The 20,807-nt window shown below is 53.9% G+C and overlaps 6 protein-coding genes and 1 non-coding gene across 7 annotated transcripts, besides 2 other annotated features; 2 read left to right on the top strand and 5 right to left on the bottom strand.

Moving 5' to 3' along the window:
* The first annotated feature begins 2,436 nt into the window (after positions 1–2,436).
* Positions 2,437–4,941: a sequence feature (possible transcribed region).
* Positions 4,316–5,449, bottom strand: CYME_CML077C (transcription initiation factor IIB; the record flags this gene model as incomplete). Its single annotated transcript, XM_005536675.1, has 1 exon — positions 4,316–5,449. The coding sequence occupies one exon, from the start codon at positions 5,447–5,449 to the stop codon at positions 4,316–4,318; it is 1,134 nt and encodes a 377-aa protein (XP_005536732.1).
* A 1,234-nt stretch (positions 5,450–6,683) lies between these two features.
* CYME_CML076C (3-methyl-2-oxobutanoate hydroxymethyltransferase) lies at positions 6,684–7,883 on the bottom strand (the record flags this gene model as incomplete). The annotated part of the gene is made up of 1 exon (XM_005536674.1): positions 6,684–7,883. One exon carries the CDS (start codon positions 7,881–7,883, stop codon positions 6,684–6,686), a length of 1,200 nt encoding a protein of 399 aa, XP_005536731.1.
* A 465-nt stretch (positions 7,884–8,348) lies between these two features.
* Positions 8,349–8,972, top strand: CYME_CML075C (hypothetical protein; the record flags this gene model as incomplete). The annotated part of the gene is made up of 1 exon (XM_005536673.1): positions 8,349–8,972. The coding sequence occupies one exon, from the start codon at positions 8,349–8,351 to the stop codon at positions 8,970–8,972; it is 624 nt and encodes a 207-aa protein (XP_005536730.1).
* Positions 8,973–10,542: 1,570 nt separating this feature from the next.
* Positions 10,543–12,204, bottom strand: CYME_CML074C (similar to trithorax protein ash2; the record flags this gene model as incomplete). The annotated part of the gene is made up of 1 exon (XM_005536672.1): positions 10,543–12,204. The coding sequence occupies one exon, from the start codon at positions 12,202–12,204 to the stop codon at positions 10,543–10,545; it is 1,662 nt and encodes a 553-aa protein (XP_005536729.1).
* Positions 12,205–15,794: 3,590 nt separating this feature from the next.
* CYME_CML073C (similar to actin-related protein) lies at positions 15,795–16,874 on the bottom strand (the record flags this gene model as incomplete). Its single annotated transcript, XM_005536671.1, has 1 exon — positions 15,795–16,874. The coding sequence occupies one exon, from the start codon at positions 16,872–16,874 to the stop codon at positions 15,795–15,797; it is 1,080 nt and encodes a 359-aa protein (XP_005536728.1).
* Positions 16,875–17,216: 342 nt separating this feature from the next.
* On the top strand, positions 17,217–17,981 carry CYME_CML072C (hypothetical protein; the record flags this gene model as incomplete). Its single annotated transcript, XM_005536670.1, has 1 exon — positions 17,217–17,981. The coding sequence occupies one exon, from the start codon at positions 17,217–17,219 to the stop codon at positions 17,979–17,981; it is 765 nt and encodes a 254-aa protein (XP_005536727.1).
* Positions 17,982–18,712: 731 nt separating this feature from the next.
* CYME_CML071T lies at positions 18,713–20,780 on the bottom strand. The gene has a single exon (XR_002461408.1). It is a non-coding gene; the product is annotated as a hypothetical transcript (transcript).
* Positions 19,257–20,807: part of a sequence feature (possible transcribed region) that runs on past the window's edge.

The following is a 20,807-nucleotide window of genomic DNA, read 5'->3' as shown; positions in this document are numbered from 1 at the left end:
ATGCAGGTCGGTTTCACCGGCTTCTCCTCTACCAGTTTCAGTGTGCACCCGTGCTGGTGTTGCGTTCATGTCGTGCTGAACGCATCGATAGGAATCTGGCAGAATCGATTCCCGCAGTCGTTCCACGCTCTCGTCTAGGAAGCAGAAATGCGGCCTCGGCGCCCTAAATATCGGTCAGCACCACGGACCGCCGCCAAATAACGCCGCTTGTCAGTCATTTCTTTCCAAAACGCATTGAAGATGGCGAAAGCATGCTTCTTGCTTCGGTGCAGTGGAAAGCATCGGCAGCGCCAGCGCTGTCTCATGTACTTGTGCCAAGGATCGTCTGCATGAGCCATTTGGACGCACATGTGCGCTCGGAATGAAGCGTACATTGCATTCCCTCTGGTCGATACGTTTCTCAGAGCGTCGAAATGGGTCATGACACCAGAATTTTCGTTGCTAGCATGCCTCCGGGCGTTTATCACGCTCGTCTATCCATGATACTCGAGCGCTGGGAAAAGCTGAACATCTTCATCCGCGTTCGGTTCAGGCCTTTTGATAGAGTCCACTTGCTCTCGGGGCACGGCGACGGTCGCGATATTCTTCAGCCCAGGATCGACGGACCGCCACGCTGTCCTTTTCGTCATCTACCTTGCACGGTTCACAATGAGTCTCATTGCTCGACTCAGAGCGAGGTTTCACGAGGTGTATGCCGATGGATATAGCGCCCGTCTCCATGAATGCTCTAACCTGCTTTCAATTTTCCTCTGGAAGCGAGAAAGCTTGAAAAAGCGCCGCCAATGCTCTGTGCAGAGTTCTTCGAATGGTCCACAATTGCTCGCAGAGACCAGCCGTGTATCATTTAGGAAGCGGTTCAGTGCAGTACAGACGTGTCTATCGTGATAAACCAGGCCTTGAGGCATGATATGGAGATCACATTGCCTAGGCCGCTGACGAGGCTCGCGGCGCTCAGATTCAACGAGGGTGTCTGCTTTGCCCTGGAAGGCACTGTTCTGGGTAACCGCATGGATACAACATGCAAGCAAGGCAGGCATCAGATTTCCACCATCCTCTGGATGCAGTGCTCAGAGTTCCTCGGTTGCCGGCAACACCCTGTGCTCGGATGATCTGAAGTGCCGTCCTGCTTTCGTGGCGGCTAACGCGCCTCCGAACTCGCTGCCGCCTCGATGTCTTCTGCAGACAGGTCGTCGTCGTTTACCTCCATGGACGCCCCGAGAATCACCACGAGCGGACCGCACTTTTCTGGGCCAGTGAGATTAGGGCGCAACGCCAACAGCGTGCATTCATTGACGTGTTCGACATTGACCTGCACAGGAACTCGGGTTCTGCGGTTCGTTTCATGCGTTCTGGCACCTGTGCTGGATATCATCCGATCGCTGAAGTGGCGAGGCGACGTGTCAAAATACGCTGGGAAGCGTATGTGCAAGTCTCGGATCCAGTAATCCGGTCGTATCGCATCTTCTGTCCCGAGCATCGGCTGTGTTATCGTATGACCGTTTGCTTGATAAAAATTCATGAAAAATCTTGACAGCTGACAGCGTTCCTATGGACGTCTTACGAACAGTTGCTGGACGAGGTGCGACATCGCGGGAGAGGCTGGTCGAGACTTTTGTTTCCAGAGAGAAGCTTCATGATCCCTCATGGTGTTTCGCATGTTTCGGTGGCACGGATGCGAATGACTCGTCTATGGATTTGTGAGCGTAAACATGGTGTTTGACAACAGAGAAGACGCCTGAGACTGGAATGAACATGGCAGAATGGGTTCGTCCGAAGAGCTGCTCAGCTTCAGTCGCAGCTTCGTGCTCCTTGACCTCTGTCGAGCGATGGAAAGTGATGTTATGTAAGAGCAGGAGACAGGAGTAGGAGAAGGAGGTCACTTGAAGTGGTTTGATGAAGCATGGGTTGTTGAAGGATCCCGTACTGTTTTGGCGATGTTTGGGCGACCACGAGATTGCGTCGCCGCCAGCGCTGATGTACTCGTGATTCGGGCATGTTTCTCTTCTTTCTAGACAGAATCTTGCCTACTCTTGATGACCAGTATTCAGGTCGACCATGCCGCCCGAATTCGGTCTCATCGAGTGCGAAGAACACCCGTCGCTTTTGAAGTAGGCGTTCGCGTTTCTGTACGAAATCGATTGTAAGGAGTTCAATCCGAGTCGGTTCTCCATACGTGCATACCGGTTTCTTTGTCCGTGCGTCTCGCTTCACTGCCGCTGATATCAACAGTACGAAGACTTTTCATCCTATGCATCCCACGACAGCATTTCTTCGAGATAATATGCAGTGCAATGCATTGACAAGCAGACGGTTGAGCGGATGGCGTTTGATGAAGTTCAGTTCTTAGTGCACGACGGTCGTCAGACGGACTGGGAGAACGCTAGTTCATCCCCGCTCGCTCACTGTCGAATGAGATTGCGCTGTACTTGGAAGATAGTTCATTTCGCCAGATACAAGTGCCGGCACAAAGCCTTTCCCCAAGCTTTCTCCAGTCTACAGAAAACATTCCTGTTATCGAGTACTGACGAGAGAAATATACGGAAAGCAAAAAAGGCGTGTTGGTGCACTTGTTCGGGACTCACAGCTCCGGGTATTGCCGGACATGCTAGTGACCAGAAAACGAGCTTCGGGGGTATATCATCCGGGGATACAATCCAAGATCTTTTGCAGACTTCGAGTCGGGGTCGTGTTGCGGTTGCTGGCCTCGTCTGCCTTGACGTCGGGACGCTCATGAGTGTTGACGCCACCTAGGCTGCCCGTCATAGGGGCGAACGCGTCTCTGGGTGTAAACAAGTCAGAGCGACATAGTTGCTCCTGAGCAGCCAAGAACCTCGCTTCCCAGCTTGTTCAAAACTGGACCAGATAACGTACGTGTTCGGACGCTGCGCTCCCCTGACCAAGGTCGGCTCTGTGTGTCGGAACATATGGCTCGCACCAGTACGGAACTCTTGCCCTGCTCTTTGGGGTAGACAGCTTTGTCGGCTGACGTGGCGAAATACGGAGTACAGCGGTCTGCTCTACAGGGGATGGTGCTGTTATATGGCAATTTTGTTTGAAGGAATTGTCACATGCGAAGCGTTGATATCGCCGAGCATTGTGTGTTTGCTCCTCGCTGGAGACGAACTCGTGGCATGCTCGGCCTCCGCGGCGTGACTACAGATCCGTGTTGTTTCTCGGCCATGCTCAGGATGAAAACGGATGCCTGCTTATTCAGCAGTTTGTGTTGGATCGTTTTTATTGCGAGAGTTGGATGCGCACAATAGCATGCTGGAGGACGGGAGCGACTCGCGCGAACGCTCCGGTGAACTTTCCGGACGGAGCAATGTCAGATCGTCTTTCGAGATGCACGCAGCAAAGCTTACCTCGCTTGGCAAGACATCGTTGTGCGCATTCGGTATGCACGTCGTTTAGGACGTATAGTTGCAGAGAACAAAAAATGCTCTCTATATCTGCTGCTTGATGTTCAAAGCAGCTACATTGTTTCGCCCACTCAGGGAAATGATTCCAAAGCAGTAGCTGCTACTGATCATCGCTTCATTATCCACATCCTCCATAGCATCAGGTACTAAGCGGCGTTGCAGACGACCTCAATGCATAGAGAGGGAAACCATCGCATATTTTGGCGGTTGCAAAATCTGAGCTTCATGGTCGTGCCCGAGGCTGCCCTGCATCAATCCCTCCACCACCGCTCTTGTCAATCGAAAACAAACGTTGAAGGGCGCATCAGCAACGCAGAAAAAAGCCCCGCTTGGTCTCAAGCTGTAGTTCTAGTCCCAGGAACATACGCTCTATATGATCGAGGCAGATCTCGATTCAAAACTCGATTGTGTCATCGCCAGCGCTGGTACCTTGTGCTCGCCGCCGTAGCCGCGCGAGGAAAATCCACGTGAATTTCGAATCAATGTTTCCGTTGTATTCCATACGGATACATGCGGACCAATTGCTTCGTGGTCGGAGCGGTTTGGCTCCAAGTTCCTGTTCCCAAAAGATTCACTGGTCCCAAATAGGTTTGGAAACGGAATCGCGACCTTTTGCAGCTGCATAGGTTTTGTTCCGAGCGTGCGAGGCTGATCCGCCTCGATCACCGGGTCCAAGCAGACAGTCTCCGCATCCGTGGATTCCTTCGAATCACGCAACGCTCGGCACATAAAACCATTCGAGTCAGGCGCGAACAAAGACCAGTTCATAGTGCCATAGACTCGCAGAAAAGCACGCTTCGCGCTGAATCGGGGTTGCATCCAGTACCACGAAGCAACGCAGTCGATCGTGAGATGCTCGACGGACCTCCGATGACCTGGTGCGTTTCCGCACAGAATCAGTGGCTTCCCTGACGTGGACGTTTCGATGACACCGTTGGTGCCGACTGTTCATGAATTAGCTCGTTCCCCGTGGGATCTTGTCGCTCAGACGAAGACGTCGGAAGCTCTGGCTCAAGCCTCGACGGGAAGCGACGGACCCAGTCCGGGGGCAGCAGACCCCGATCCCGGTACTGCCGAATTCGACTCGCAACCGTCTTCACAACACCCTCTGTTATACCTGAAACTTCAGCGATTCGGTTCACGAGCGCTTCATCGCTCACTCGCAACGTTGCTGGAATGCTCTGTGGGCACGTCTCCCGCCATAACAACAGGACGAAATAGATGGCACCAGCCGCAATCGATACCAGTGTTCGACCATGAATGCCATCTTTTTCAGCTGCTGCCCGTGCGACCTGATTCACGAGGGAGCGCACGATGTTCGGGATCTCTAAATAGGAGCAGAAACGGGAGACAAAGTCGTCTGTGGTGCGAATCCGACTGATTTTGGCTGCCTCGCCAATCGACATCTCCATTGCCTTCACGTATGCCGCAACGCGAGACTTGGCGACAGATACGATGACCGAGATTTCATTGAAGGTGCGTGGAAAGCCTTCATTGCGACAGGCGATAAACAGTGCTGCAGAGATAATTGAGGCGGTTTCGTCCTCACGAAAACGAGCACGAGCTCGCACCCCGTCTGCACCTAACGTCAGGTGATCGTAGTAGAGTCTGAGGAGCTCGCAAGCACGATCCTTCACGAGCTGCGGTAGGCCAGAGCGCTCGCACAGGTAAGAGATTCGGTTATAACACTCCGTGACATAGCGGTCGTTCGCATCAAGCACGTTTCGTGACTGCGCTCGAGCTAGACGCTCGTTCAGGGCATTGGCACCGGCCGGTCCTTGTGAGATTGAGGTGGCGAGGCCACTGTCTAGCAGGGGATTTATGCTCCCACCGACTCGATTCGGATCGTATGCCGAATCGTCGTTTTCGAAAGTTCGCCACTCGTGGCCCAGGTCGATGAGCAGCTCGGCAGCGACAACACCGCACTGGGCGCAGACGAGGTCCCCGTTCTTGGTGTCCTCGACGAGATCCGTACTTCCGCACTCTCCGCACACGTCAGGCACATCGCGTTCCATCGTCGGTGCAGACATTCTCTAGACAATTGGGCGACGTGCTGCTAGTGCTTTGGGCAAGAGCCTCGAACTCGCCAACTGACTTGGGGCGAGTCGGCGTCTAGCCGACTTGTGGGCTTCCGACCCTGAACAGTCGTTCTGCTTGGAGTTGCTCTCGCGTCTGTACTTGCTCCAGCTTACCCTCAGATAAAGCACGCAAACGAACAAAAGTCTTTGTTTCGGAACGAGCGGCCGCGTAAACTGCTGCGTCAAAAGTCCATACGCCGTTTTTCAAGCGCACAGCGACGAGGCGAGCTTCGGATATGAGGCAGCGGCCTTCGGCAGGTCGTCGAAGAGCGTTCGCTTCTTCTCGGCGTGCTTCTCGCAACCGAAAGGATGCAATAGGTGCCTCGTGCGTGCCTGAAACCTGGTCATGCAAGCAGTACCTCAGAGTCACAGTTAACAATATCCATAGCGTTTGGTTGTGTCCAGAGGCACGGAACGCTGACTGGCTGGCTGTCAACATCCAAAGTATCCCCCAAGCGAGCACTCTTCTCCGTGCATCTGCTGCTGCTGTAGCTGCGAATGGGAGTCAGGAACCATCCATCAGGGAAATATCCATCATAGTGTTCCGTCCAAAAGACTGACGTGAATCTACGAACTTTACAGCACACAGATTCTGTTCATCTTGACGTTATCGAGGCAGCCCATCCGAAATACCGTATTTCTAGAAGCTGCACACCATGAGCTGTTGTCGGGAAGGAACCAGGTAAACGGTGATGCCTGGTGCGCGACTAGGGTATCGCCCAGGATGAACTGCAGGCTGCAGTTGCTCGGGCGTCGCCGAGATAGCGGTTGGTTTCATTGCTCTCAGTATGCCTTGACCGGAGCCGCAGCAAGCGTCGAACGTCGGCAAATACGAACGATGCAGCGGTCACATGGCCTCTGACGTCACACGATTTCCTTCACTGATATCATTCACGTCAACGTTCGTGTACGATTCCAAGCCGGGACCCGCCATCGCCAGGGATTTCTCTGCTCGTGTGGGAAACACACAGTGCGTGTCTTCGTTTCGGGAAGGACACGGTCCATGGCCGCATACTGCAGCCTCTGGGACGGAATAGCGAGGATCCATGGACATGTCGCTACAGCCCGGTCCAGATGAGGCCTAAACGTGAATTCAATCCATGCGGGAATGGTTTGCGCCAACTGCTCATCGAGATGATCCGTTTGCACTGACGAAGGCGGCGCCTCGAGTGCTTTCAACCATTTTTCAGCTACGATAGAGATATTCTGTTTCGTCTGTGGAGGTATCTTTGCTTAACGGATGCTTCGGGTCAAGCCGCTCCGTCTGTGCATCTTCCGGCGCACTTATCGACTGCAGACCCTGCCCTGTGAGTTGCTCAAATAATCGTCCGAAACGCTCCCATTCTGCATCAGGAAGCTGATAAGGCGCGTACGAAGCAGTTGGAAAACGACGCTGCTTCACCGCTGTTCGATAGTCGACTAACCCACGATGAATCTCCGCACCAGCTTCCGCGAAGCGTTTGCAAAACTTGGGCGTTACTTTGGCATGATGTGGGTGGGTCATCATCCCACATAAATCATGATACACCAAAACTTGGCCACTGGTACCGCCACCTGCGCCAATGCCAATGGTTGGAATACGCAACGCCGTTGTTACTGCAGTCGCGAGACGCGCAGGCACGCACTCCAGCACCAGGGCAAAAGCGCCTGCTTCCTGCAATGCCAGTGCATCTTCCAGAAGCTCCGCTGCTTCGCTAGCGTTCGTACCAAAGGCTCGAAATCCACCCCGAGCGCTGTAGCTCTGCGGCCGCAGCCCAACGTGACCCATTACCGCAACACCTAGTGAATGCACACAGGCCTCAATGACGGGTGCCATGCGCTTACCTCCTTCTATTTTTACCCCGTGCGCGTGTCCTTCTTGAATCATTCTGGTAACGTTGCGGAGTGCATCCGCAGTGGACGTCTCACAGGTTCCAAAAGGCATATCCGCGAGGAGAAGCGCCCGTCGGCATCCTCGCGCAACCGCTCGACAGTGGTGCAGCATGTCGTCCAGGGTCACAAACTGAGTCGTATCATGTCCCAGTTCGACCATGGCTAAAGAGTCACCGACCAGAACGATGTCCACCGCCGCGAGATCCGCATGCAGTGCCTGTGGATAGCTGTATGCCGTCACCATGCAGATAGGGACGCGCTCCTCATGCATTCTCTGAATGTCGCGTATGGTTATCCGTCGCAGATGATTCTCCGAGTTTCCCGCTTGTTTTGTGCAGTATACCCGATTTGGACTAAAATGATTAGGCGACTGTCCCCGAATGAGGTACCTGAACTGGTTTCGGCCCGGTTGCCAGTCACGAGGCGCAGCAGCGCGCTCGCCGAGACCTCGCAGGTACCGCCAGTGCTCCAGCAGCTGCCACCGCGAGCACACCCTGCGCATCGTTGTGTCCATTGAGACTAGACGTGTCAGTATATGGTGGCACCAAAGGCGTCTATGGGTTCAGAAGGTTGCTGCTTTTGTTGGCGGTGGCGCTGCGCCTGGGACGTCAAGGTCGGCAGCGCTGCAGCTTCCCAACGCGGGCAAGTGTTCTTGTGAGTCAGGGTTGAAGCTGGTAGAAAGAAGCCTCCGGCTCTGAACGTGCTACGGGTCCGCAAGTGCAAATACGTAGCTTGCCAAAGAGGCGCACACGTTCCACCTATTCCAAAAAACGTGCAACCTTCGGGTGCGGAGCTCCGGTGACCCGCAAGACGCCACCCTCTGCTCCGCATAACACGGCAGCATGCGCTTTGCTGCTCGCTGTGCCGGGCAAGCGGTTTCCGGAGACCTAGGTCCGTTCGAGTATGTCGTGCCTGTTGCTGTAATGTAAGAAAGATTTCGTCTATAATAGGGAGAGGGATACTGTTAAGCACGCAGCGTATGGACAAGCTCTTTGTTATTCGTACCCTGCAACAACCGGGTGTTCAAGAGGAGCTCGCAGAGCGCGGAGCCCTCTGTGCGGGTGCGGGTGCCGTCTCTGGACTCGTAACTGCAGCGGTTCGAGGGTACCGTGTATCAACAGCTGCCGTCATCGGCAGTGCTGGATTTGTACTAGCGGGAGTGCCGTTTTTTGCCTTGCAACGCGTGTTCCAGGAACGGCGGCAGGGCGTTCAAGATCCGTGGAACTCGGTGCTCGCTGGAGCTTTTGTTGGGTGGTTCGTTGGCCTCGGTATTAGTGGTCCAGGGCGATGTCCTCAGAGTGCGCTCACTTTGGCTGCACTCTGCGGTGCTGTGCACTGGTCCTTGTCCACGGTGGGGCACTGGCGGCAGCGAACGCCCGCGTCAAGTTCAGCAGCTGTGCGTAACGAGACTGAAAGCTTCCAGTGGCCCGAGTGGCTACCTATTCAACCGGTGAGACCGGGGTATCGGCCACCTCATGTTGAACTCGCGGAGCTTGTAGCGAAGCGGGCGAGCCTAGAGGAGGAACTGCGGGAACGCAGGGCCCGTCTGGAGCACGAACGAGGTGCCGAGCCGGCGAGTCCTTGCGACTGCTCCCCAAAGTGATGCCTGGAGCGCAGTGCACACCGGTATTCGCGGCAGCTGTGGGGACATTCCGGCACGAGCATCCAGGATTGTGAGGATACTCGACGCGTCGCGTAACGATCGCCTGGTGATTGCGCCTGACGCAAACTTGCCTGGTGCGAGGTCGGTGCTGTTCACAGGTCATCCACGTCGCTCGTCGGAATTCGCCGGAGAAACCCATCATACAGTCAAGTTAGTTTAAATGCGGTAAAAAGTTGCAGCGCAAATTGTATCAGATCGATGACGGCGCTGAGAGTCGGCATTTCCGATGGGATTCGAATCCTCGCGCAAAGAGACTGAAGCGGATCTTGTATTTCGCATGCTCGATGGATACTCAAGAGCGCGTTTCGCTGTCGAAATGAAACACGTGCCGTCCGTACGTTGCCCGCAAAGCAGCTACTTTCGTTGAAAAAGAGACTTCTTAGACGACTGGTGTATTGGATATGTTGCTATTCAGAGAGCAACATCATTCAAACGGAAAGACACCGGATAGACTGCTGTCTGGGATCTGGTGTCGTGCGTCTAGCGCCTCCGGGGCCGCTGCCGAAGCAACCGCTTCCAGAGCACCTACCATGGACCTTTGGATCGGCGCCCTCCAGGAATCAGATGCTCTCGAATGTTGCCGAGCACAAGCCTCGTCCGAGTCTATTTGACGGGTTGGTGCGCCACTTGCAGGCATGGTGCATTGACGCATGCACTTGTTCTGTTCTGGTCTGCTCTGCGAGAAAATCCAACACGCGTGCACTGTATGAGACAGTCCATTTCGTTGTTGCTCAGGGTCTGAAATCAGACCCTGAGCAACAACGACAATCAATAGGGTATCCATTCCCGCTTGACTCGGTTTTCGATTATCAGTATTGTTTCGTTTCTGGCGTCTCAGTGATGAAAGCTCTCCTCTTTCGTTTGACATGCTTTCCGACTGTTAGTATCGTTTCATGTCTGGCGCATTGTTGACAACAGCACTCCATTCCGGTTGATGCGGTTCACAGACAGGGGCATTGTGTTGTGACTGGCGCTTCAGTAACAAGAGCGTTGCTCAATAGAGTTCGCGCAGCGCAGTGCTTCCTCAGACGCTGCTTCATAAAGATCTACCTCAATAAAGCGCGCCAATTGCGCTTTCTTTTGCCGCAGTGCTGAGGACGCTGCATGCCTTCAACGCAGAGCTCGAATCATACTAAACGAACAGAGCTCACCGTTCCAGACAGAATCAAAGCTCGATGTCCTGTTCTCGACATGAATCGTTGCGTTACTTTCACAGAGTAGAGACTAGCTATTCGTACCAGAAGCACATTGCAAGCAAAGCTGCGACCTGTCGTGGGAGGTCACGTTTTCGATGATTTCCATGGCCATCGTGCGCACAACATCCTGTAGATCGTATCTGGACGAAGAAGCGGGATTGCTCTCGTCTTCTGGTCGTGTATAGTTTGTTCTTTTCTGTTCGCTGCACAGCGCTACAGCCATGTATCCTAGAACGTAAAGTAGGGTACTCGCTGTGAGAGGTCTTGGCCCAGAAAACGTCCAGTCTAAGCTGCCAATGCGCTGTGCCTCCCTGCTACGCTTCTAGTGTCTCTATTGTGCTGATTCCCGGGACATACGGACCAGTGTGACCGTCGTCAGACCTAAATGTCGCAGAGTCCGCGTTTGCTTCCGGGGTCAACGTCCACGGTGGCGGCGTTGACTCGCAAAAACCTCGACAGCCTGGGGGAATGCTCGTGCGGAAAGGTTCCGCTCCAAAGTTGGCTCGACATCTGGCTCCCATGTACAGAGAAATCATCGGATAGTATACAGCAGGTATTAGGTTCCGGAATGCGATACCCTGCGAGACACCGTTCTTGAAAAATTCAATATAGGTACCAGTGGCGACATGGCTTGACTCTCTGTCCGTGGTATAGAGGAGCTCTGTTGGCGGTGGCATTTTCGGTTTGCTCCCGAGACCCATGTTCATGCCTTTGAAATCAAACCAGGCATCATCGAGTCGTCGAATAAGAGCCTCTTCGCGAGCGTCAAGACTCGGTGGCAGGCAGATTCGACAACCGATCACGTCACCGAGCTGGCCCCAACAGGAACCGTATGCCTCCGGGATGCAGTCGTGAACCTTGTCGCCAGTCTTATCCCGATACGCATAGCCGTGAACTTCCCAACCGACCGGGAAGGATACCTCAGCCCGGCAGGAGCCGAACCCGACTCTTATATGAGGCTGGACTCCATCGCGATCGACGACGCTCTCGTGGCAGGGCAGCGGTGGCGGTTCCCCTGCCAGCACCTGGATCTCAAAGAACCAGTCACCAGTCGCAACGCCATGAATACCGCGTATACTGCGGAAGCCGCGCTCTCCAGTCACCGTTAAGAGGTCCGACGATAACTGAAGCTTTGGATCTCGCTGGTGCTCGCTTAGGGTGTAGGGCACCCCACGCGGCGGTTTCCTCCATTCCAGAATTGCGGCATCATCGATGAGCTCTAAGGGATCGATTTCCTCTACGGGCACACCGGCTTTTAAACGAGCCAGCACAGATTCACTGAACTGGGCGACAAGTCCACCTCGTCGAATGGTACGTTGTCCACCATCGGTTGCAGCGGAGCGGGCCGAATGCCCCCCGTGTCGTGTTCTGGTGTTTCCTTCGGTGCGCGGCACGCCCGCCGGACCAGACGCAGACCTCTCTTCTGCTCGATTCGACACAGCAGAAGTGCGACCAGTGGATGATTCGATGTCTGCCAAAGTCGCGACGCGTTGTGGTTCAGTTGGGGTTTCTGGCGACCCCGATGCAGTTGTTCCAGGTGCTGGCGCTAACAGCAGTGAAGCGGTGCTCTTCGTTTCCGCGGACGTAGAGCGAGCCCGCTTGGGCGCAGGCTCTAGGTCCAGATCATCGGCGAGGCGGCTTGCATGTTCCTCGGTTATCAGGCTCCAGTCATAGGAGTCCACACCCAGCCGAAGCTTCCAATATGCCTCGTGCGTCTGCTCAGCGTCAAGCGCACTTGGGTTCCTGTCCAACTCGACGAGAGCACTGTCTGGTTGAAGTCTTCTTGTGAGTTCCACACTGAACTTGCGACGGAACTCTGCACCCTGTGCAACTTGATCCCAGTGTGCGTCGACGTAGTCGATGATTTCCCTCGCAGTAAAAGAACTCCTGTTCGAGTTGGCCTGCTCGAGTGCCTTTAGCGCTCGGAAGAGAATCGCACACCACACAGAACGCAGTGACTCGGGAGGTGGATCCATTACCTCCCAAGATCTGTGTTAATAGTGTCCAGTGAGGCGTTCGCGAATGAACGAAGACGCTTCACCGAGCAGAACCTCGGATACCTGCCGCGTATGTGCGCGTTTCGAAGCGATCCGCTGCAGGTGCACTTACGCCCGTGTTCCAGTCTTTCAACTCGATTTTTTTACACGCCTGCTGCGGTGTACAGCAGCTGATCGAAATCATGCTGGAGTGCACAGTACAGACTGTAGACGAATTGCTCGTGGGATATGCATTCTTTACTGAACAGTGCAAGTAGGGCTGCATGCCTCCTTCCGGTCGGTCATACCATAGAACGCAGATGGCTGAGGAAGATTAAAGAACAAGCACAGGCGCTCCGCATCAAAAACTGGTACTCTCACAGCGTGTGCTCGCGGTCAACTGTAGAATGTGATCCATGGATCACCGTATGGGAAGCAATAGCGCCGATAAGACACGCCACGGGCGTTTCTGTTTATCACCAGCTTGTTCGTATGGCCCTGGAAACACTGGGGACCAATCGCAGCAGAGTCCTAATGCAGGCACGGCCATCCGCGACAGAAATCGCGACTGCAACAAAGTTACTGGACCGTTGCGATCGGTATGAAGCAGAGTGGCGTCGATTTGTTTTTCTCAGTCGATGAGACTTGCTTCGGACGAAATTTTCAGAGCGTAAATGGATATTCGCGCAGAGGGGGCCCATTGTATGTACAATTGAACACGAAGAAAACTAAGACATCATCATCATCGTTTCCAGCTGCAGTGGATTCATCTCGCGGTCTCAGTTTCGCAAGTAGAGAATTTACATTCAAAAGGACCAATCACTTTGTCGAAGCGTGGACGACTTTGCCCAGACCTCTGGCGATGTCCTTCTATTGGGAAACGTGGTATTTCACCGTTCCCGATATGTCCGAGTTTGTGCAGATTCTGTCGGGGAGTAGAGCTGTTTTTCATTCCTCCGCATACTCCGTGGCTCAACCGCATCGGGGGAATGTTTTCTATCGTGATACGCAATGATCGCTCCATTGAGCGGATCGCTGGAGTATTCAGCAAGATGACACACCGGCGCACATGTCATCGTTCTCGGGCAAGTTTTTTCCCGCTGGGAAGGTCCTCTCGTAAGCGCATAAGCAAGTGCGTTCGTTTTTCCAAAATATAAGAAAAGAGTTGGAATGTACAGTTCGGAAGGTTGAGATGGAGAGAAGGCAGCGGAGCACTTCGTCGAAAGAAAAGCGCTGAGAATTGACAGAGCACCAAGTAGAACTGAGGGCACGAGTTCGGGGACGCCTTGCATCGGCAAGTTCGACAAGCGGCAGGTCACGTAAGGAGTTCGTGAACCGAGACTCTAATGCCGCCATTAATATCAGGAGATGTGCGGTGCTGAAGACGATATCCGAGGAGCTGACGCGATCCAAATTTCTGGGGCAAACTCTCAGTGTCGTGGTGAGCAAGGAGAAGCTGAAACAGATTGCAAGGGGCCAGTCGAAAAAGGTTGGGAGGCATGCGCGAGTGGGTATTCATTTACCCTATGTTCGCAGAGCGTTTCTGCTCAACTGAACATACATTTGGTGCCGGATACACAAATGCCAGTATACGATGGAATGGGTCCACTTATCGAAACCGGACATTCGTGCAAACCTTTGGATTCCTCCCCGTCACTATCAGTACCAGCATTAGCGGGCTTCTTCTGCGAATGGTTCCTTTTCCTCTCGCATATCCCCGGCTCTATATATGCCGGTTGTTCCTGTTCCTCCAGCTCAGTCTTCAGGTGTCGAGGGATGTCGATGGCAGCGTTCAAGTTCCGATTTCGCTCTCTTCGGATTAGCTCTTCGCATTTCATGCAATTTTGGAAATTCCGATCTACCCTTCACTTGCCTTTTCCATGTTTATTGTACATGGCCTTGGGGCGTTTGTCGCGGCTGTGAGACACTTGGCAGTGGGCGGGTTTTCCCATATGTCTACCAAACACACACACACACACCCACAGACACCGCCCTCCGAGACCTCCCTTTGTTATCCAAACACATGCCTTATTGCTCACGAATTATACCTGTAACGAGTAACGAATGCTCAAGGCGACGCCTACCTCGGTTTCTGGGCCCAGTGTGGCGACCTAGGATCGCGGGCTTCTTCGACACAATCCCCACGGCGAGTGCTCTGTCCGCAGCAGACGCAAACGCACGCTGTTTCATTTAATACAGGTTTTGTGGAACGCTATGATGTCTGGGATGGAAAAAATACCGGATGGAAAGTCTCGGCTAGAGTGCAAGCCGGGAAATTTAGGCCCGTATATGCTCCCTTCGTGCTAAGCGGTGACGCACGCTTTCTTGTTCGCGATCCCTGCGATGACTGCGGCCCGAGTCCAAGATCATCTTCCATGCCAACAAACGAGACGTGAGTATCTTGGAGTATTCACGGTGATACGGATCAGGGTGCTGTCGAATGTAGTTCCGTGAATAGCTTCCAAGTGAGGATGATTTAGGATCCGAACGGAACCGATCATTGCAAGTAAGATATCTAGTGAACATTCCTCATGAGCCTATGAAGAAGCTGTCCAGCATCGACTTCCAGAAGTTTTCGTCCCCGATCCAGTGGCACGAATCGCTGCGTCCAAGCATTGCCTTGAAGCAGAACGATCGAAAACTGGTACAATGCGGGATTCGAACATGCTACGTATACGAAAAGGGGAGCACTGGAGGCTTGCACGTAAGCGCTGGAAAACGACACCAGTTCTTCTAAGCGCTTTTGTTCGCTTGCGTCGGGAATCATCGGGATGCTGGTGACGGCGCGCATTCCAGCGGCATAGCGTCATTCGAGTCACTCCAAAACGACGACCTAGCATCCAAAGTCTACATACGCATCCACGAATTCTCATTACTGCATGTCGAATGTCAAGGCAGTTCATCGCAACAAATTCGGAAAAAGGATCGCAAGGCAGGAGCAGCGCGACTCGTTCGGTGTTCCGTTTTAATCTAATACGTGTGTAGTGCACATCGCACCTGCCCGCGAGTGACTTTCATCGTGTCTGGATTACAAGGCAGAACGCAGGAACTAGCGTGCACCTGTACAGTGGACTGGCTCGTACCAGAAACAGCTAAGGAGTTTGTGAAATGCGTATGTTTTGGAGAAAGCAAAAAATTCACACGTATTCGTTCTCGGCTCGTGGTTTCGTCTGCTCAAACTCTGCAATGGCGCACGTGGAAGCGGCGAGATCCGCTTCATTCTTCTAGGCAGGTTTAAAAAATTGCCCATGCTCATGGGTTGCATAAAAATTCTAGACCAGAGCGCTCGCGGCCCGCGTTTCCACCTTGAGGAAACGTCGCCTCCTTATATACCGAGATACCTCTTTCTGAATTGCCGCGTTGACTTCCCCGTTTCAGGAACTAGGACCGGAAGCGATCTCCTATTCCATGGATGGAATCATCATGCAGCGCGTTCAAATTTTCGTCGTCCTTATTCAAGGCACAGCTCACGTCACCCATGATCCACTACAACAAGAAAACTGTGGACCCATGAAAGAGCTTTCATGGATCACGTGCAGATCCTCTACGTCACGTGGGTGCGTTTCTCTGTAGCTGCCACGTACTCGAACTCATCGCATCGTATCTTTTCGCAGAATGCAGAGCGGCCCATGTTCGTTATAATCTTGCTTCGTGACCCACAACTGCTGAAACATCGTTATGGAGGCAAGAATCGATCCCCCACGCCAAGCGACGGTCGAAGGGTCATGCGCAACAGCGACATTCGGATGCATAGACGACGGCAATACGTCAACGAGCTCACTACGAAGACGTTCTGCGAGTCCTTTGAGCGCAGCGCCACCTCCATATAACATTATATTCGCGGCAAGTTCTCGCCGAATATCCGGCTCGCATTGCATAAGCGCTAGATGAACCCTCTCCGTGAATGTGCTCCTGTTTTTCCCATCGGGAGAGGTCGCCGGCGTGAAAAGCATCTCGGTGCAGCCGAGGTACTGGTCCGGGGTGACGAGGATGCTGCGCCCCTCGACCACTGCATATTGCTTGGCAGTGAACGTTGACGTTTCGCCGTCTACGCCTTGCTTCGGCCGGACTTCTGAAACGGCCTCTTTTAGTACGCGCCAGTCAAGCGTGTCTAACGCTCGTGTCGTGGTCGCATCCCCGATGTGCGTTTCAAGAACGAGCGTTCTGAGCCTTGCTTCGATATCGATTCCACCGATCGGCAGCGTGGTCGTCGCGTATCCAAACTGGAAACCCTCGTACACAGGCGCGATCCGCAAACTCGTATGCCCTACGTCAATAGATAAGCCCGTTGTTCGGTTGACAGCGTATAGTGCGAGAACTGCAGGTGCTGCGAGGTAAAGCGCCGGCACGCCCAGTGTTTCGAAAGCGACTTGTGCCAGAAGCTCCCTGGAGAACTTCGTTGACTCTGCCCAATCAACGACCAAGAGTGGCTGATTCTCTGCCCTGGTCCCAAGACTCTCCGTCAGAACCGAGTCCCAGAAACCAGCGAGCCTCTCCCAGTCCGGAATCGCACCGGCGCTGCGACCGGGATCGGTCTCCACGCTGACGCCGTTTACAGGCGTTTCAGACGCCGTTCGCACTGTTACACTTGGCACATCATTACCAGCGAAATCTACACGTGTGTAAAGTGCTCCGGAATCGATCACAACTGGTCTGCCGTCCTCGGTCATGAGAAAGACGGAGCCGAAGCTCCGCGGGCCGTCTACACCTTTCGATGAGGGTTACAGGGCGCGCAGAGGTGCCTATGCGCGGCAAGAGTGGATGGATATGATATTAAAATGTACCTATCGAACTTTAATGCATATTTTAGAACTCAACGTTCATAACCGAGGTCCGTCGTCGCATGCCGTCCGCACTGTGATCGACGTCGTGTTACTACCTGAAAAATATTCAGGCCGCGGGACCTAAACCTCGAGTACTCGAGCTTGCTGCCTCCGAGCCTTCGCGGACGCTTCTCGAACGGCTTCACCTAGCTCGTCGTCAACTTTAAAACTGTCGGTTGTGAGCATAAGATGACGACAGTCGGCGCCCGCCCCGTGCTTCTACTGGAACTGGCAAAGTACGCGCTTCGATCTGACGTGGAGTACGTCCTCAAGCGCTATGGGGACGTTTGGCAAAAGGCTGCAGTAGCGCAGATCTTTCGAGGATCAAATCGGCGTAACTCGGATCGCGCTCGTTGGCTGGTACAGTTCCGGGATCCTGAAGAGGCTGCACGAGTTGCACAGCGCCTTCTGGACTACCAGCAGCGAGGCCGCGGCTCGCGTTCCAGCAACGGTGGCGGCGCTGCGGGCGAGCAGGGTGCTCAACCGTTCGGTCGTGGTCGACGAGCTCGCTCTGTGTTTTCTGCGGTCTCGCTGGCGCCCGAGTCTTTTCTGGAGAGGGAACTCCACCGACCGGCGCTGTCTCGAGTGTCCGACGTTGGCCGAGCAGTTGTTTGCTCGAACCTCGCAAGAGGGGTAGAAGCTGCTGACGTTTGGCGCTTGTTTGTAAACGCTTACGACGTTGAGGAGGTGCGCCTTCATGATAGCGCAGCTGAGGTCGAAGCGGATGCGGATACGCACACAGAGGACACTTCAGGGAGCACCGCGGAGCAGACGGATGCCGCGGCGCAACTGGCCGCTGAAGGAACCGAGGTTGCAGATGCCGTACCTGTACGCAAAGCTCGGCCTCTAGCGTGTGTTGTTTTCCGCTCGGAGGACGACGCTTGGAGAGCGATCGTGGAACGCCAGGGTGCGTACGTAAAACGTCGCCCCGTGGAGCTGTCGATTGTGCAGTAATTTTAAAGAATCTTATTTTTCGAATCAGTGCATGCTTGTCGGAAGAGAAAAGCTAGCACGCAAGCGCTTCATGCGCAGCGAGGGCCTTTTGTCCAAAAGAATCATGTGACATCTTGCTGAAGGAGACACTGCAGTACAGTTTCCGATAGTTGTGCAAATCGCATACCGAGTTTCGAATGAGACAGCGTGCGCTTGCTCGTGCAGCGGACAGCATACTCGAAGAAGCATTGCCCAGAAGAATGACGTTATCGAAGGGGACGGCATTGGGCGTGAACGTGGAAGAAGGCATCGAATGAAGCCTACGGTACCCGTCACGGGCATAACGGAGCGATCGAGTAAGCATTTGTGCGTCACTGTGCGGCTCTCGGAGGCGGGCGTATCGTAAACATTTGAGAACGCCTGAGCGCAGCCGAGGTTCACCAATTGGAAATGGTGGATCGCGGCTGTGTATGAAAAAGATGAAAATTGCAAGCGAACCGTAGATCAAAATCAGCCTCTGTGCATCAAATGCGTAGACAGCAGTCCGAATCGGCGTAATCTGTCGATGATCGCTGACATCAACATCCTGCGACTGCTGACAACGGAGTTGGAAATTGAGTAGACACCCGCTTATTTGCAGGCGGAGATAACAGAGAAGATAAGGAAGCAGTCGTAGAAAAAGCCTGCAAAAGCTGGTGCTGATGAAAATGGGAAGAGTCACAAACTATAACGTGCGCGCCCCAGCTGGAGGATCCGTTGCATTTTATTCGGATATGGGCATCGTCCTGCAAGCACTTTGAATCAGGTAGGGGAAATACGCGCAAAAGATGTCGCGTTCAGTGGGTTTGCGTTTCCTCTCAAATCGCGGGCAATGTACATCCATCCGCTGTAAACATAGAATGGATGGCTACGCTTTCAGTGAACGGTACGAACAGCGCTGATGCAGGCGGGTTGAGAAACAGGCGACATTGCCAGGGCACGCTTCGTGCTCAAAAGCGTTTTCCGTCCGACCGCTCCGGAACTCTGGGCACCGCAGTTGGCGCTGGCGGCCGACATGCGCCATCCGCATTGTCGGACAAACGGACGACGGTCTCCAACGAGAAGTATCGGTGATGGATGCTTGAAGTTATGGCGCGAAACGATGAACACTCTGCCGGATGTTGATGGCCGTTGCGCTATCGGGGATTCCTTGGATAGCGCGAAAGATCCTGAATATAAGAGAACATCTGTCTGGATGACTTGCTTGGAAGCCGGTGCCGCTCTGCTCACATAAAGCGCTACCAGATGAATATATGCGGCAAGGCATGCAATCCCGCTGCTGATTTTACGCCTGGTTGCCGAACCGCCTGAATTGCGCATGAGCGATCACCGCAGGGCGCCATTTGGCATAAACCGTGACTTGCTTGCCCGGTAGCGCTAGAGTAACTTGCGCAGTTGATCTAGAAGAGCAGTACGACACCGCCGCCCAAGCGACCCGGCAGATGCGCATATCTTTGAGCCGACTTGTGCAAGTGCCTTTCTGGTGCGAGTACGAAGCCGTTCCTCCGTGCCCGGGAATACGATGAAGAGCGCAGTGCTCGTCAAGCCTATACTGAACACGACGAGCGACAAATACGCGTCTATAAAGAGAAGCAAGAATGAAAGCAGACTTACACGGCCTAGACGCTGGAGACATGACACCAGATCGGACCGCAGATCCCGGTCCCTGGCAGGCAGCAGGTTCGGAACCCGATGCAACAGGTCCGACAGTGCACCTTTCAATCCAGCGGCTGGCGTTTTTTGGCGGTTGAGGCTTCGGCGCTCCCCGCTCTGGAATGCGTCTGGAAAGTTTCGCTCGTGTTTCGCAAATAAAGCAAACCGGCATCTGTTTGCCTTCCATGGGCGCCTGCCCAGCCACGATACCAGAAAGGAACCGCATTCCACAAGAGAAAAGCCCGAAGAGCGCACTGGAAGTGCAGACGTACCAGCAAAAAAAGCTGCGCGTGGACAGCACTGACCTGGGCGCCGTGCACACCTGGGCAATGGCCGCAATGCGCAGAAAGAAGCGTTGCTCCGCAATGACACTTGTCCCGCGAAAGCTTCGCTTCTATCACCCGTGCCCCGATCGCATACTGAAACAATAGGTGTCTTGTTGCTCGACATGCTGAAGTACTCGACCCATGATATCTCGTCCCGATCCATCTTTGCAAGCCCCAGTTGGCCTTCGCAGCTCAAAAGGGTGCCAGATGCGTCGTTCAAGGTCACGAACTGTGCTCCAAGTGCTGCTTCATTCCAAGCGCTCGGGCGCCAGTAGCTGCAAACACGCTCGTTCCGATCCGCTTCGGTATCGTGCGGCGCACAGCCGACTGAACCTGTTCATACACTTTGGTATTCGCCACGACAACGCTGCCCAGCACCTCTAACCTGACCTCGTCTGGGTGTGGGTGAGAGGGTCCGCAAGCCTATACAGCCTTCCAAAACACGCAAAAGCAACCCGTAACACCGGAAGAGCTCAATGGTTCTCTGCCGGTGCTGCCAGACGCTCCTGACCCTCAGACGTTGTTCCCCAACCGCTAGTACCAGACTTTTCCGGACGTCAGATCGCTGAAACGAACCGCGATTCCACGGGTATAGCGCAAAGCAACTGAAGAATAGGGAAACGATCACAGCACCTCGAACACCAGTCTGTATGTCCCTTGATCCGTGGTACAAGCTTCCAGTAGCGCTAACACCTGGATCTGCGTCAACGTACGTTATAATCCGCGATAATCTCCCACCTTTCGTAAGCTCCAGAACAAATTGAAGCCCCGTTGAGCCTTCAGAGATGCATTCGTCTAGCGCAAACGTCAACGCAGCGTCTCCGTGGTG

This window comes from Cyanidioschyzon merolae, chromosome 12, assembly GCF_000091205.1.
Source record: "Cyanidioschyzon merolae strain 10D DNA, chromosome 12, complete genome".
NCBI lineage: Eukaryota > Rhodophyta > Bangiophyceae > Cyanidiales > Cyanidiaceae > Cyanidioschyzon > Cyanidioschyzon merolae.
This window is presented reverse-complemented; position numbering and strand designations above follow the sequence as displayed.